Below are 17,463 nucleotides of genomic sequence, written 5' to 3' on the forward strand. Positions count from 1 at the left end.
GAGGCAGAAATGCTGATGGGATTCTCCAGGAGAGAGAGGGCACATAGCTGGGAATATTTAATGTCAGCTACGGCAGCACCCTTAGGCTTAGGAAGTAGTGTAAGAGAGAGCTAGTGCACTGTAATATTGAATTTAACTAGCTAAAGGAGAAATAAGGTGGGACAGACTCCAAGAGAAGTCCATAAGGACAGATCTACATGGGGATTTCATGGTTAGATACAAGTTTCTAGCTAAACAGAGGTGAATGATGTGTTTGCAGTGTAGTGCAGTGCTATGCAGACTAATGCTAGCTTTTTGTGTCAGTATAATGTTCCTTAGTCACTCTGACTACATAAATACTATCTGCTTCTTTAAAAAACACTCTTAATTGTTCAGACAACTCGGAAACAGTCATTAAGTATCAATGCAGGCACAGAAATGATGCACGTTTCATAGCAGAGTCTGATGGTTTTTTACTTTTCCAGTAGATCAGTCTTACTTTTTGCCTTCCCTAATAATATTGAGTAATAATACAATATTTATAGTAGATACATTAAATATTCTATACAGTATATGTTATATTGCATATAATTTATTATGCTATGAAGTAATATAATAAAATTCTATAGTTCCATATATAATAATTTCATAATACTGTATGGTTGAAACAGTTTTTCTCTCGTCTACTTTTATATCAATTAAGATTTTGCAGTGTGTGTCTTTTTGTTTTGTGTTGCTAACAGAAGTTGATAGCCAGTGTTCACTGCTGCTTTCATTTAAGCACAATGTAATAGACCAGTGAGAGAAGTGAGAGCGATCTCTCCTTGTTTCAGACAGATGCCAGCACATGTCAAGCATAGCTCACCCTGCCCTGGTAGTCTTTGGTTCTTGTGGCATGCCACAGACAACAGCAGTCATGCAAAATTTGATGACAGAAATTATGGGAAATTGTTAGTCCCTTGAGTAAGACAGTTTGATCAGTTCTTTTAGAGCAGTTTGCTGTCTTGGATCACTGATCAGTTCCATTTTTTTTCAAGCAGTTTGGGGCCTAAAATGCTTTTCTGTTTGGTTGTTTTTTTTTTGGTGACAGTGTACCTCGGATCTACTTTGCTTATGTGCTGCTGGTTAATAAGAATATGTTTACAGCTTCATTCAAGGCACTCAAAATAAATTTTGCATTTTTACTCGTTCACTGGCAGTGCATTGCAGTTACGCATGATTTTCTAATCTGTCTCCAGGTGCAACTTGGAGCATGAATCAAGGTCTCTAAGCTTTTGGTTTAAAGTTTCAGTCCTGCCATTGCAAAACCCTATTTTTTTTTTAATGGAATTACTGTCCTTGCAACAAGCCAACAGGGTTCTACCATGAATCTCTACATGTGATTTTTTCATGTCTAGCGTTATAGCTTCTCAGTGAAGATATACCACTGAATTAAAGGAGTTGATCTGTTTATCCTCCAGGAAGGAGTTGACTTTTTGATCTTCTAGTAAAAAAAAACCCTTATGCTTGCTTAAGTGTTAACAAGTCTGTATTAAATGTCTTCTTATTTTCAGGTTATTTTTGCAGTTTAAGTTGAACTTGAAGGTGTCATAGGTTAATTGTGTTTTGTTAAGTCTTTTTTTGGTATGTCTTGATTTCTAAGCATAATAGGATATCTGAAGAACTGCATTATCAATCTGCTTTTTTCTCCCTTCCTCCAGGTGTGAGGCAGCTAGTCCACATATTCATCCTGTTGGATGGTGTAAAGAGCATAAAAGAACTCTCATCACCCCGCCAGGTTTGTATCTTACTGCACATCTGAAAGATTTAAGGAGGTTATAGTCAGCTAGCCACATTAAAATTTAGAATAAGCTTATTGTACCTCTCCTGATATTTTCTTTCTGTAATTAAATATTGGTATTTGGGGAGTTGAAATTTTTTTAAAGGACACTGTATTGAAATTAGAATTACAATAGATATTAGGTTATAGGTATGCACATGTGTCCTGCTTTAGTAGAGACATCTATTCATGAAAGATAAGCCTTGGATTCTGAACAAGGTTGTATTTTTAGCTGAATGTATTCACTTATTTAAGACTCACATTGTGAAAATGCTGATAAAACAAATTTCATGTGTATGAGGTTGTTATATAAAAAAACATCTTCATGTGAACTAAATATGCAAGATAACATGCATATGATGAGAAGATTGCATTAGGTGATCAAGGAATCAAACTTGCAAGGGCTCTTTGAAAGGAAGACATAATGAGAAAGATGATACAGGACAATGACAGTGTGTTCATTAGTATGAACTATAAAACTAGCACTGTTTTTCAGGGCTGTTATGTGAAGCTGGATGATCTAAATGCCCTGTTGCAGAAACTACCACTTGTGGTCTGAGAACTTGGAAAATTTTAATTGTTTAAAACCAACTTTGACAGAAATTCTCATAGCCAGCAATCTTGAAAAGTCGTAAGCAATCTGTCTGTCAGGAGGTTAATTACAGCCTATTATTCAGTGAAATCCCTTCTATACTAAGTCAGAATTGGTTTAGTTGTCCCCTGGATTATAAGTCATTATGTTTAAACTTGGAAGATAAACTTCCAGTGCAGAGTAAAAGCAAAGGACACTCACTGCCTTGTCTTTAAGAGCAAAGCTGTCTTTGTGTATCTTGCATAAAGTGTTTGTAAACATGACAGTTTCTGAAAACCACAACATCTTATTTGATGATGTCAGTAAATTGTTATTGTAAATGACCAGGCTATTGTAATTTTTTTTTTCAATTTAGTTAAAATAAATTCACTAAAAGAATATCAAATAGACAGGTGTGTTCTGCTGTGGTAAAAAGTTATCACTGATTATGTTGTGTTACCAATAAATCATTGTCAACAAAAGACAGGATTAGGCTTATAATACTTGAATAAATTTTGTGAATTAAGTGGACAGGTTTTTCCAGTCCACATTATTTATGTTCTCATATCCAAACCAATTGTGACTTTTTCCACTAGCTACTCAGTGTTGTGGATGAGAAGATTGTTGGGTATTTTAACCTACATGGTGAATGTGTCAGAGACAATTTAGAATAGCCTTTCTTGTAATTATTTTATAAATGTGAAGCATAAGTCAGAACAGTATTATGAAAGTATTTGCATTCTGTAAATTAGCCATCAATTTTGCTTTTTGCACTGCTGTGTTTAATTCTGCTCATATTTCTTCTCTGCCAGATTATCCACATGCTAAGCATTTTTCTTGGGAGAAGTATTTGGAAGAAACTAGTTCATTACCTGCACCTGCAAGGGCTTTTAAAGTGGTGAGAGAACGCTTACATTTTTCATGTTCTTAAGTGCCTATAATTAAATAGTTTAAAATAAAAAAAAAATATACACTTATATGGTGTTCCTATGTGTCCAGATGTATCCAGTTAATTAGTTGCATAATACCTGGTTTATTTTAATGCAAGTTTGCAGTTCACTGTTGGAAATCAAATAATTGTTATAAATCACTATCACTTTATTTTAATCATTATAAATGGGATTAAATGCCTCAAAATATTACTGATGAATGTAATTTGCTATGGGGAAATTACTGCCTAGTTATTAGAAATAATGAGATAGCTATGGATTCGTCATAACATACTTTGGATGTATGTGTTTCTATCCATACGTCTTAAATGTTGCTATGACTGCAGAGAGAATGTAAAACTGATTGTTGGAGATCAGTCCAGTTGTCCATCTAGTCTGCTGTTTCTGGCTGTAGCCAAGAGAGCTTCTGAATTTAATACCCTTCAATGGACTTTTTCATCTGCAAGCTTATGACTAGGGCACATGGGCAGCATCCGTAGGCACCTCCCCGTTTTAACTGTGGTGTCTGTGGGCAACATTTATTTCTTTTAGCTTTGTACTTCCTAGTTTTTTACAGTGACACTCATCTTTCTTGAGCTCCTGGGATTTCAGGGGGCAGAGTGCACTGGTCAGTAATTCAGAAAGCATTGCTGTTAAGAGCCAGCCCCTTGTCTCGCAGCGCACTCAAGCTGGTTTGCCTTCTCATCTTTTCAGATTAATGTCACTAATTCTGAATAATGCTTTGCTAAGAGCTATATTAACAAAAGAAGAATAAATGTATTCCTTATAGCAGTTCCTGGGATCGGCAGGTCAGTAATAAACTCTAGTGATCTGCTGTTTATCACCTCAAAATGCATCTGGCTAATAACACGTCTCAGTCTTGCATTCTCAGCAAGAATACTCAGAGCAAGGATTAGGAAGGTATTTGGTTATATCTGAGAGGCAAAGCAGTGAAGGGCTGTGACCTTGACTACATCAAGCTAAAAGCAAAATTTTTCCTTTTCGTCTTTGAGGATCCATGTTTTAATTTCTACCCCCTGGGTTCAGGGAGAGACCAGCCACCCTGCATCATTCAGCAGTGGGAATGCCCCACTAGTGACCCACAGGGTCCTTCAGGTAGCAAGATCCATCTGGCTATGTCTGCTCTGGGGCGCTGAACAGGACATGTCACAGGCATGCAGCCATTGACAGCATTAAACCATGAAAGCGCTAGTTGGCCTGACTCAGCACTGTTCCAGAAAGCACATGAGCAGAGAGCATCTGTGGATGGTGTAAGTCCCACAAGGTAGCTTAGACAAGGCTATCTGGCTTTGAGGATGGAGGGAAACAAGAGCATGACTGAAGGGGAGCTGTCTGTGCTTTGTCTTTTGGTTTCACAGCCAGAGAAAATAACTTCCCTGCTTTCTATACTAATATTATGGTAAGCATATTGAGTTGTTTTAAACAGTAAGAAAGCAGGTTTAATGGGAATAAATTGATGATTGTATTGGAGTTTTACTGAAGTCATCCTGGGACAGTCACAGTGGTGTATATTGTATTATGGAAGTAAAGAGAGTTAAGCTGCTCCTGAGGAAAAAGCACCAATGTTCTAGGAAGTCTTAGAGAGACAGATATACTGTTTTCCTAGAAATCTAAAATATAACTGTCTTGTTCATATGTTCTTTTAAAATGGCAGCAATTTTTAATTAGATTTCATAGCTAGGTGGCAAAGACAAAATTTAGTACTAACAAAGATACTTTTTTGCCAAAATAGTGTTATGAAAAAGGTATTTGGTCCTGTTTGTTCTGAGTGAGTATTTGCTCTCATGCTGTGTATTAGTTATGTTTTCAGTAGGAGACTGAAAAGGAAAACTTGATTCACAAAGTGAAAATGCATATTAAAAACCATGAATATGTTTCCTGTGGACAGTTTCATAGACATTTCAGGCTGCTGGTGTGTAATAATTAATTCAGTACTGCTTTGAAACTGTTGGCCAAGATCTCTGAGAAAAATATTTTAGAGAATTTAGGAAAAAACCCCAACTGATTCAGAATAAAAATCCCCACTTACTTCTCTGTATGGCTTGAATCCAGTCCGTTCCAGGAGAACCTGGAATCCCAAAGCAGTTACTTTATTCCTCTACTTTAATAACACTGCTTTGAATTATACTTTTATGCTTGGATTTGTTCAAGAAGGGCAGATTTTGAGAAAACGAAGGCAGAAAGTTTTCTATGGATTTTATATACTTTACAGTTGTGCGAGATTTTTGAGTTTTTTTCTGTTTCACATAATACTGTTCTTCTTGCCTAGAAACCTTCTCATGGCTTTCAGAAAAACATGAAACTTGAAGTGGTTGACAAGAGAAATCCAGTATTTATCAGAGTAGCAACCATTGTAGATACTGATGACTATAGAATAAAAGTAAGTTTCTTTGTCTTACTGTAATATCCTGCTTGAGTGACTGATGGGTACTCTCTAAAACCAAAATACTGTAGTTGTAAAACTAAGCACAGGAAGAAATGAGTCACATTGCTGTGTCTTGATAAGCTTTTGCTTATCCTTTTCACTGATTTATACATGCATAATTCCTTTGGAAGGGGTTGTTTTATTGTCCTTTTAGTTACATTTGCTGACACAGGTAATTAGAGAGCATAGTTGAATATATTGGGAAATTGCTTTGGGAATAGTTGATGTAAGACAGTTGTCTATTCTATCAAGAAATTATATGATTTAACATCAAGTGTCAAAGGCCTGCTGTGGTATTTCTATTAGGGCCTTGGCCCAGGTTAATTGAATCTGTCTCTATAAACTTCTAGGTAGGAGAGAGATGTAAGTGAAACATGAAAAAATAACCCTGATCTCTTGTGCCTTGTCAGTGACTTTTGCAATTCTGAAGTTTATATTGATTATGGACTATAAATTGGATTAATCTCAGATAATGTATTTTTAAGAAATGGCAGTTTTACAGAAGTTGTATATTTGAATTCTTTTTCTGTTGTCGTACAAAACCAGTTTACACTTGGAAACCCTTCACTGTTAAAAGGCCTAGAATATTCTGGATATCCAGTTAGATGGATATGAAGGATACTTTTGTTTGTGGTTTGTAAAGATTTATTAGGCATACCTGGTATTTCAAGCAGGAAATGCATCTGACATTTAATTTTGAATCTGAACTAACTGGTGGTAGGGAGCCATCAGAACTAACATATTCATACCTACACAGTTTCTATCTAAACTTTAGTTGTTAATAAAAAAAAAAAACACAAAAAAACCCCAAAAACCAGCACCAAAACTTCTTCAGTCTTATTTATTAAAATCACAGGATTTGTAGCTTCTAGGGTGGTAATTTGACATATGTTGATAAAGCTCTATTTGTATGTATCTGTGTGTACGTGCATCTATGCATGTGCACGAGAGATCTGAGCTAGTTACTAGTTCAAAGGTTAAGTAAAATTTGATGTTATTTAGTTTCCACTTGAAAAAAAATGCATCTATAGTCCATATTGGTAGTTTTATGGGAAGGCACGTCATTTTCTCTTCAGTTTCAAGTCCTTACCCTTCATAGTCTGATTGTAGTAAATCATAAGGGTGTTAGGGTTTACTGTTCTGCTATTCTTAAGTCCCGTTCAGGAGTTGAAAAATGTTTGGATTTTACAGGTTTTTTTTGATAGAGAGAAAAGGCAGAAACTCACATTTAACTGAAATACTAACGGGATAGCTAAACTTGTCCTGCTTTATTCCTGGGCTTTGAGACTGATGATCCAAGACATAGTAAACAATCAATGACACCTCTTGGCTTTTCTTAGTGAGAGTATGCATGGGTCCATAATTCAATGTACATGTATTATCTGTGCAACTTTGACAGTTCTCTTAAAGTGAGTTCTCTAATGGACATGTAATTTTTAAAGATTACTTAGGGAAACTGATTTTATAGAGAATTTTTCTAATCTTGTTCTCCTTTTGGTTTTAGGTCCATTTTGATGGCTGGGATAGCATATATGATTATTGGACTGATGTAGATAGCCCTGACATCCATCCTGCAGGCTGGTGTACAAAAACTGGACACCCTCTTCAGCCCCCGCTTAGTAAGAGAAATCACATTATAATGTAATGATGTTAAAAGGCACGTGCACTATGCTGTCTTTTTTGCTGCCAGTGTCATCCAAGAAAGAGCAGCTAGGACATGCAAAATAATGTAAATGTGACATTTAGTGCAAAAATCAACCATCTTGGTAATTAATCATTTTTTAGTAGATTGCTTTATTGACCCTTACTGTAATGGAAATACAGTGTTTCTCTGTATGCATAAGAACCATGGTCAAAACCTGAAGTAATGATACAGATCTCTTGAAGCCACTGATAAGACTGCTCTGGCACTCAGTAGAGATGATTAACTCTGAAAATCTTCTGTCCACGGCCTCTTGAAGGTTAGTGTGCTTTTATCTCAGAATAGTTCAGACTTCACTCAGAAGGCACTCCTTTCAAATGCTGTTGCAAATCCTTAAAACCAGCTAAATTCCTTTTTTTGCTGCAGCTGAGCAAAGAGGGGTTAATGGTGCCCACACTGAAAATAAGTTAACAGAACCATGGTGTCAGTAATAATACTGTACTTACCAACTTGCCCTTTCTGGGAATTTTGCTTTACTTATTGAAGTGAGCAGTCTGTTTTAAGTGAGACTGAAGGTTGCAGGGAGAAGGGACTTTTGTGGTATGCACCTGTGTATGCCACTGTTTCTGGATAATGGTTGTGAAATCACTTTAGCCAAACTTGTAGCAGATGATTTTTAACTGAGTGCTCTTCTCTGGGATCATTTTATATTGTGACTGTGAGGTATGCACGATTACTGAGTGTTCACAGCTGTAACCGAGATTAGAAAAAGCTGCACTCGAAAAATAAGAAATGCTGAGCAATGCTAAGTACTCTGAGAAAATTAAATGTGAAATAACTGGAATAAGGCACACACAGATTGTGTGAACATGGTACCTGAAAGTCTCGGTACCTCAATTCAGCATCTGTAAAATGTCAAGCAGAAATGTTTCCTATCAAGAGCATGATCAGAGTATATTCATTAGTTTTATGAGTACTCCAGTGGTGCAGTGATGACTACACATTAGGAAGTTAATCATTCTGCCTTCAAAGCAGAGTTTGAATAGGGTGACGTGACTGCCAAAGCACGAAGTGAATAATGAGGAGAAGATAGAATGTTGCGTGTCTGCTTCTTAATCTGAGATGTGTATCTTACATACTGAATAAAGGAACAGTCCTGTGGGAGAGGTGGTCTGTGGCCACATAAATAAAAATCTTATCATATGGCAAAAGAGCTGAATAAGATTGTGACGTTTCTGTTAGCTAAGATTGCAAAGAAAAAAGGTTCTTAGCCTAGGTGTCTTCATTTTTTTGGAGACATTAAAAGAAACAAAATACAGATGCCCATCACATAAAACATGTCATCTCCTCTAGGAGGTAGCATAGGAGGCACTGTTCTCTCATGCACTACACCATTTTAAAGCCTATAGAATTCTTTGGACTTCAGTGTAGTCACAGTGTTGTAACATCATAGTTGGAAGGTTTGTTAGAAAATGTTTTTGGACTGTCCTAGTTTTGTCCTAACATATTAATTCTCTGTCTTTGATTATCCATCTGCGATCAAGAACCTTTCATCTAGGAAAATTTATTAAATAGACCTTTTTATTTAGTATTGTAACTGTAAGGGAAGATACAAGTTCATGCAATTTGCAAGTAAAACCAGTACTAGAGAGACAGCGCATGTTTGCAGATCTGCAGCAGGTGTTCTCAGTTTCATATACTGAAGTCTGTGTTTCACTTGCTATGAAACTATGGGTTATATACTGTGTTAGCTGGAGTGTCAAAGCCTGTTCTGACAGCTGTGTGCTTTAACGTTTCTGCAGGCATCATTGTTTCAGGTTGATGAAAATCAGATAAACACATAAATTCAGATAAGTAATAATGAGATTAATAAATCTCCTGATGGCTTGTTCTTTTTAGTAGTATTTTCAGGCTTTGTTTTCATGTCTTGTTACCTGGAAAATCTGAGCTAAAAGTGGAGGTCAGTACCCACTGCAAACAGATCCCTGTCTTTCGGAACAGCAGGGTAACTTTGTCAGTGCTTTTGCAAAACATCCAGGTTCCGGCTACATGTAGTTAATAGCAGAGAAACTTGAAGTCATATAGTTCCTCCTCTTCTGTAGAGATGTACTCACACAGAATAAATTCTTTTCTCCAGTGGATTAAGTTGTTTGAATGTCCATCACGCTTTTGCAGAATGCTTTTTAAAAGTATTTTAGAATTAGGTTTTGTTTACTTACTTATTCTTCGTGTTTGCTATAATAGTCTGATATTCCTGCATGTTTGTATAACTTCTAAAGATTAGATACTTTTTTTTAATCTCTCATATGATTTCCCCTGACATACAGCTCCCTTGGAATTGGTGGAAGCTTTAGAGCATGGAGGGTGTCCCACAGCAGGATGTAAAGGAGTTGGACACATTAAAAGAGCAAGACATATTGGCCATCATAGGTATGTGCTGTGAAACTGTAATTTTATTCTTTCGACTTAGTGATGTCTGCACATTTATTTTTTTTTAATTTGTTCACAAGAAAACAGATACAAGCTGGAAGAAAATAGGAAATATTGTAAACCTAAAGATACAGTGATTGCAGTTGCCATGGTGAGCATGCTGAAATAAACATTAGCAATGTGTAACTTCATTTCACCAGTGTGTGCCAAGATCAAATGTATTGAACATTGTCACAATTTGTAGTTAGTCTCTATTTTGTTCTGATGAGGATTCCTCAGCTTGCTGTTCAGATTGCAAAATGTTATTAACAGATATGTATAAAGCAATAACTCTTGAACCTTTCGAAATATGAGGCCACTAATTCTGATGTAGCTTGGATGTCTTTGTTCTGCTTGGTTGGTAGACATAAGGATTTGTTTGTTCTCTTGGAAAGATGCTAGAAAGGAAGCTCAGGTTGACATATTCCCAAGTGACAGCCTGAACAATTTACTGTTTGCACATAGTGTTTTAAGGATGCTTTTATTATAAATCTTTGAAAATATAATACAGAAATGTGGATGTCCCAAGCTGTCCTAGAGGAGAGTTGACACAGAGTGAGCAGTAGCATGGGGAATGGAGTGGGGGACAGAGAGACAATGTCGGAATAAATGGGAAACATTTGCTTGAGTCAGAATTTTATTATTTTTAAGATATTTGCAGTATGAGGTGAATCCTGAATTTCAGTAAGGGATATACAGTTAAAGTCACATGTTAAGTTGAGAATCAGTTATCATAAATGTCATCTTATTACTTTTTTGCAAATTAGGGCTTCCAGAAGTTTTCTGGTTTTTTTCCATTACACAGTCATACAATCCTTGAATGTCTCATCACTTAGTGCTTTCTGCTTTTATGTATGGCTAGGGAATTACTCTTCGGTTGTTTGTCTGTTCATGGTTTTTAAGTATATTATTAAACTGCGATGATCCAAGAGTTAGCTCTGCAATCTCTTCATGTTCTTGATGAGAGAATTATGTCCTGTGGATTTGAATTATGCTATGAGGTTTTGATGGTGTATCAGCACTTGTTGAAATCCTGACTCATCCCTCCAAAGATACCTGCCAGCAAAACCCACTGTGTTGTTACATGTTTAGTGTAAAAAAGGCATCTTTTGCAGAAAGGTTTTTCCTGCGTACAGCAGAGGCATTGTCCTTGTGCTGTTAGGAGGCAGAACTCCTGATGCTAGTACAAGCTTTATCTCCAGGAAGGTATGTGTGTAGGTTAGCACCAGTGACAAAACTTGTTGCAGCATGAATTGTGGTGGATTGTCATTACACAGTATGCTGCCTTGCTGTCTTTTAGATTATTCTCATGCTTTTCCTTTTGTCTTTTTCTGACTATGTTCTTTTTACTTTGGTTTATTTTTTACAGTTTTTCTCAAAAGGGAAGGTTTGTTGCACTCAATGAGTAGGATAACTCCTTAAACAGTCAAGTTAGTACTTAAGACATTACCATTGAATCAGAATCATCAACTAGTTAGGGTAGAAAGGGACCTTAAAGATCATCTAGTTTCAACCCTCTATCATGTGCAGGGACACTTCCTGTTAGACCAGTTGCTCAAGGTCTTGTCCACTTGGCCTTGAACACTTCCATCCTTCAGTTAGCATATGGTAAACTACTGCATTCATTTTCTTTGTCTACTGAAAATATGAAGAAAACTAGATTTGCCTAAAATGCTTCCTGGCTGCTTAGCTGAAATCCATTTTGTTTCATATTCCAGTAGACTTAAGTCTTTTCTAATTTATTAGCACATCTGATCTGTAAGGCAATAAATTCCAATTCCTTATTGTGTACTATCTCAGTTACTTAGAATCAGGTGAACGTACCAATTCTTAGTCCAAGGCTGAAACTTAAAAAAAAAAAAGGCCAGTGTGTCAGAAAAGATGATAAATTAAAATGCTAAGTAGTTCTGAAATAATTTTGAGAGCTTGTTCCTTAGGAAATAGATGACAGCCTTGGTGATTATGTAGGGTTAAAGCATTTACTTTTCCAGAAAATTTATATTAATAAGGTATCTATCTCCAGTTGAGTTTTGTGCTGCACAGTTGAAACTGAGACTGATATGCAGTTTGGTAGCATTATGCATATTATCCTCATGATTATCATTGTGACTTTCATGTCCTCTGATGTTTAATGCATACGATAATTTTCAAGTTCAAGCAGTAATGCAGAGTGGTCAGTTGTAAGCAGGCCATTAGTGTTTTGGGTAAGCTTTCCAGGAATAAAGGTTTTTACCAGAAACGTGACATGTATTATATGTAAATTGAGAAGAACTGAATGTGTCATGGTGGTGAACGTGTTGTAAGAGAACAATGCAAAAATGTGTGAAACCTCAGCTCAGCAGGATGTTGCATCTGTTCATTCAGTGACTGTTGAAATCACTCTTGTCTGATTTTGGTGCCGGCCTCAAATTTCATTTTATCTTTTATGTAAGGTCATTTGGCCACAACAAGATGTCTCACCAGCTACTCTCAAGTCAACTTTAGACTGTTGAATGAAACAGCTTTCTTCTGAAAAAGAATGCTTTGATGAAGTTACAAATTGTGAAAGAGAACATTTGTATCACTTAATTCCAGGCTACTTAAAAATGTTTTCATAAAGTCAACTGAAGTGAACATTTGAGAAAAATCCAACAGGAAAAAAAAAAAACGTCCCACAGATGTTGTCAGGACCTTTTTTGCTGGAGGCTTCTTGCTCATTACTTATCACTACCAGCAGATGCAGTCATTTCAACATATGCTGCTGCACATAAAGTCTAATTCATTAATTAAACCACTGTATGAGTTTCACCTGTCAAGGAAGAGAGTTTAAGCAAATCTGAGTGAATTGTCCTGCAGCTGCCATACAACCTCATCCCTTGGCAGTGCTTGGCAAAAACCTGTACCTGAATGGTAATGCAGACCTGGGGTTGATAACATTTCCAGCCCGTAGAGGTAAACCAGGAGACCTGTCCATGGCTTCACAGAGGTTGTGAAATATTCCAAGCAGTCATAAAGACTACAAATCTATATTAAAAAATACTTTCATATTAACATTCTTTTATCAAAGAAATTGCAACCTCACTGTTACGCTTCAGGTTATGAGAGAATCCTGGCTAATATTCCCTTTTGATGTTAGGTGTACCTGAGGCTGAGTAATACAGTTGGACTCTGTGCTTCAGAAACTTTGCATACTACTAGAAAATAGGAGCATTTCCAGATGTCTGTAGAAGACTAAGGTCCATGCCTATCCATCAGCAGCTCAATTTTATCCTACTACCCTTGAAATTTAGTGAAAAAAGTGTGTGTAACCCTACCTAGAGATAGATGTTGAGAGTAATGGAAGAGCAGTTGCAAAATAACCACAAATGTGGTATGCTACCTCAGCGCTTAGGTTCTGGAAAGGGATGGTTACATAAAACCTCTGTTGCCTGGAAAAACGCAGACCTGGGATCCTGAGAATTCTTCAAATGGTATAATGATTTGATAAAAAAGCTTATTTTAATGCTCAGTTTGTACCCCGCCTATGTGGGACTCTGGAAACAGTGGCTCCCTTTCGTCAGAAAAGTCTTACGGACATGTGTGTTGCCAGACACTCTAATGCCATTTCAGTAGGATGCAAAGTGTATTGCAGACAGATAATTGCTGTGCAGTCTTGATCCTTCACCATTCTGAAGTGGCTGATTACTCTCCTGTGCAGGGGGGTCAGGTGGTATTAATGTGAATGTTTTGTTTACTGAAGACTACTGGAGCAGCTCAGATGATAATTGAGATCATCGTATTGGACTGGTTTCAAAGCTGTGGAGCAGTGCTGGGGGTGTACAGCCCTGTCACATGTATAGCAGAGGTTTCAAATTGAGCACCTGCTGCTGCTTCTGCTGCTTGCTATTCTCCCTGTGCCTCTGGCAGACCTTGGTACTGCCAAGTCAAGGACATCTGATCATTTTGGAAACTGCCTTCTGAACTTCTGTTGTTTTGCAGATAGTTTGCTAAGGCAAAATATAAGCAGAAATGCAGGTTTAAGTTGACAGAAGAGCTAAAAATCCTAATTCAGTGTTAATTAACCTGAGCCTTGACATAAGTCCTTAAAACTTACAGTCCTGTATAAACCTGAGGGTTCTTTTTAAAAAAAAATAAAAATAAATCATACAACAACTCAAACTATTAATTAGAAGGAAAATCTCATCAGAATCTAGTGTTCTAGAGCAATATTATAGCTATTGTTGCCTGAAATTGTCATTCAGTTTCTGTTTTTTCCAGAAAGTACTAAAGGAAAAGGCAGTTTATAAGCAGGCAAATTCTGCTAATGAAGGACTGAATTTTGAGGGTTTTTTTTTTTAAATTTAAAACATGTTAGTGGTGTTCGTGAACAGAAGACCTGCTGGAGACAAAATTGCATTGTCAGATTTCATTGTGGTGTATGGCTTGTTTAATACTATGGAACTGAAGTTAAATAGCACAGTGGTAGTGTTTAGTGTTTCTTTGAGACAACCGTCTAACTGCTTAAAAACACTAAGCCTCAAAATACCCGTGTAAGCGTAGGAAGCCAGAAGATTACATGTTTTGCCTCATAGCAGTGGCAGAACTGAGATTAACCAATATATTCCTGAGTTTCTGATAACTGTATTTCATCACAGTGGTATGAGTTTGACACAGCAAGAATTTGCCACTAGCTTTGGCTCCTTAAAACCTTTTTCTGAATAGAAGCCTGTATCTTTCATCCTGTAGTTCATTTGAAAGGGAAAAACACATCATTTTGATAGCTGCAGCAGTATAAAGAATTGAAAATATAAACCAATTTCCCTTCGTTCCTGCTGTTCCTGTTTTCTTCCCCATATTTCTGTTAATGGGCCTTTTTTGTTCTTTTAAGACATCTGGCAGAGTCTAGCCTTTGACAGACAAAACCAGTAGGTTGAAAAATAAGTGCAAGTAGAGGCAGATAAAATAAAATGTCAAATGCTGCTTAAGAGAAATTAGAAGTAAAAGGTAATGCTCAGAGGGTTTTTTTTTATATTATTATTTGTATATTCTGTTCCATGTCTGTAAAACAATTTCATTAACAAAAGAGTACCCAACGTCAAGTGCAGTGCTTTGGTGTCCAGCTACCCATGTGGCTGTATCTTATTTGGCTATGTAACTCCTGGTATGAAGGTTCTTATGGCAAAAAACTTCAGTGCCTGTACCTCAGAGGAGGTGCTGGGGACTAACACCTGCAGTAGCCTTAAGGAATTTTTTCCTTCTATGCTAGTGGTGAGAGAAATGTAAATTTCCACCAACATTTTTATGGTGGTTAGACCAAAATTAGACCCATCAGTATTGGTTCAACCTTGTGATAGGAGTTGATTCATACTTACTCTGAATCCAAAGCTTCATCAGTAAAGGAAACTGAGAACGTGCAGCATATTTTTATAGGCCTCTTTTTTTTTTAGATGCTGTGCTTTAGGAAACATGAGTATAAAAGCTGTTGGTTTTCTATTTGTTTTTTGTAAATTGGAGATGGCAGGGAATATGGCTGGCTAGATAGACTTGTTTGTATTAGTTCTGTTTGGAAGTCATGTATGTAGCAGTCAGTGAAACAAGGAAAACATGGCTGTTTGTTGAAAGGCAGGTAGTTACATTCTTAATTAGAAAATAAGCAATACCTTAGGACATGCTTTTGTTGTTTGTTTTCTTTGGTTGTTTTTTTATTTTACCATTGTGATAATACAGGTAAGTATGAAAGCATGATGCTAGATTGTAGCTTGTGTCATACCTCCTGAGCCACGTACTAAACAGAGCATCATGTTTAGTACAGCCTCTCCTGTATCTTAAACAGAGATTTGAAAACTTGAGCATGCTGTTATCTGCTGTTGTGGCACATACACCCCTTTCAGAGTTCAGGCTATTATCTTTGCAGTGAGAGTAGATAGCCTGACTGATAAGTTGAACACTCCATTCTTCTAAAGAAAAGATCCTAGTTTAGCCCATGCATTTTGTTTTACTGTTCTTCACTTTCCTACCTATTGTGCAAATGCAGGTTTTCTGGCTTCAGGAGCTACACCACATTTAACAAGTCCTTATATCAATGCACAGTGTCAAATTTTCTCTTTCCCTAGCTGGAGTGCAGTGGAATAGGGAGTGCTGAATGATAGGAAAGACTATGAAAATAACAGTGTCTTTTAATGGAGTATCACAAAATGGCATTTGCAAAGATGGGGCACTCACTGCAGTAAGATGATGTGCACTGTTCCTCATGCTGTGCCCTTGCAGTACAGCTGCCTTGGGGACATACAGAATAGAAATACCCTCCTTTACAGCAAAAGTAACCATGGGAATATGAATATTTGGAGAGACGTGGGTATAGTAAAAGGCAACCTGTATTTTATGTATATAATGCTACTAAAAGTATGAAAAAACAGGCTAAACATTCATCATTTTTCCAGATTGTATGCTGTAATGCAAGTTAATACAATTTGACTTACAAGTTGCTGTTGAAAGGAAAGGTGAAAAACATTCAGGTTGAGGTTTATTAACATTTTAAAGTATGACTACTTACTGCTTTTTTCTCCCTCATCTTCTTTATATTAATTGATTGCAGCTGCTTCTAGAAAACTGGTCTCTGATGTTATTTCATTTGAAGTGAGTGAACTGACAATAAGGCGGCATTTCTCTTCTTAAACTTCTAGTGCAGTCAGCTGCCCATATTCAGAGATGAACTTGAACAAAGAAAGCCTCTTACCTGATCGATTGAGTGGGGAGATGCCTGCAGCCAGTCCTGTCCCCAGAAACAGAAAAGTGGAAGCAAGTGAAAGATCTACTTCTCCTGTAATCAAGTAATTACCACTGAAGCGATGTCTGTGACTAACACAGTACTTTATTTCAGTGTTCTATAATGTAATTTGTGGTTCTGTAATGGCTGAATGGTTTCAGAAAGGCCTGCTTATTTATCTACATATGGTTTCATCAGTGCTCATCAAAAAGGTCAGCAAGCTGTCAAAGATTGGCACTGATTTTACTGTGTATGATTTAACAAGTATTTGGTTTCATCCTCAGTGTAACTATCTAGACTACTAAGTGGTTGATTGAAATTTAAAATTGAGTGTTTGCCAGTTGGTTTCACTTAAGAAAATTATTTATTTGAATTTCTTTTCCTTGCTGGGGTGGACTTATTGACATGACTGTAAATTAATGTTGCACTTTGAAGAATAGCCACTATAAATTCTGTCATTATTGTGGGAGTGGGGAATCAAATTGCAGGGAGTGAGTTTTGCAAGAACAATGTTAAATTCTGTAGCTGAAGCTTTTAGGAAGAGCATTGGGAAAAAAACAAAGGCATGTGATATCAAGATAATGATTTCAGATTATCGTTTTCTATCAGAAATTATGGACACTGACTCCTGTGATTATTTTGGGCTGTGGGGATGCATAGTGAATTTAAGAAGGAAAGGAAAAGAGAGTCTCTCCATTCTTTTCGAGTGCTACATTAAATATGAAAATGTGAATGTCTGTAGTGAAGATTTCCATTTCCCGTTGTAATGACCACATATTGTCAATAGATGGTAATTTAAATTACATTCTTGGACTCAGGTTCAGCTTCGTGCTTTAAAAACCAAAATATTCACCTGTCACAGTGCTGCCTGGTTTCACTGTTTT

The 17,463-nt window shown here is 36.8% G+C and overlaps 1 protein-coding gene across 7 annotated transcripts in view; it reads left to right on the forward strand.

Annotated features, from left to right (window-relative positions):
- L3MBTL3 (L3MBTL histone methyl-lysine binding protein 3) overlaps window positions 1-17,463 on the forward strand; it is an 84,083-nt gene that overhangs the window by 50,833 nt on the left and 15,787 nt on the right. For all 7 annotated transcript variants that reach the window (XM_031054062.2, XM_031054058.2, XM_034060939.1 and 4 more), the window contains exons 12-17: window positions 1,680-1,756; window positions 3,182-3,267; window positions 5,589-5,699; window positions 7,249-7,363; window positions 9,714-9,816; window positions 16,497-16,643. In XM_031054062.2, coding sequence (XP_030909922.2) covers window positions 1,680-1,756; window positions 3,182-3,267; window positions 5,589-5,699; window positions 7,249-7,363; window positions 9,714-9,816; window positions 16,497-16,643 — 639 coding nt within the window. The remainder of the gene's footprint in view (window positions 1-1,679; window positions 1,757-3,181; window positions 3,268-5,588; window positions 5,700-7,248; window positions 7,364-9,713; window positions 9,817-16,496; window positions 16,644-17,463) is intronic.

Source organism: Melopsittacus undulatus, chromosome 3, assembly GCF_012275295.1.
Source record: "Melopsittacus undulatus isolate bMelUnd1 chromosome 3, bMelUnd1.mat.Z, whole genome shotgun sequence".
Taxonomy (NCBI): Eukaryota; Metazoa; Chordata; class Aves; order Psittaciformes; family Psittaculidae; genus Melopsittacus; species Melopsittacus undulatus.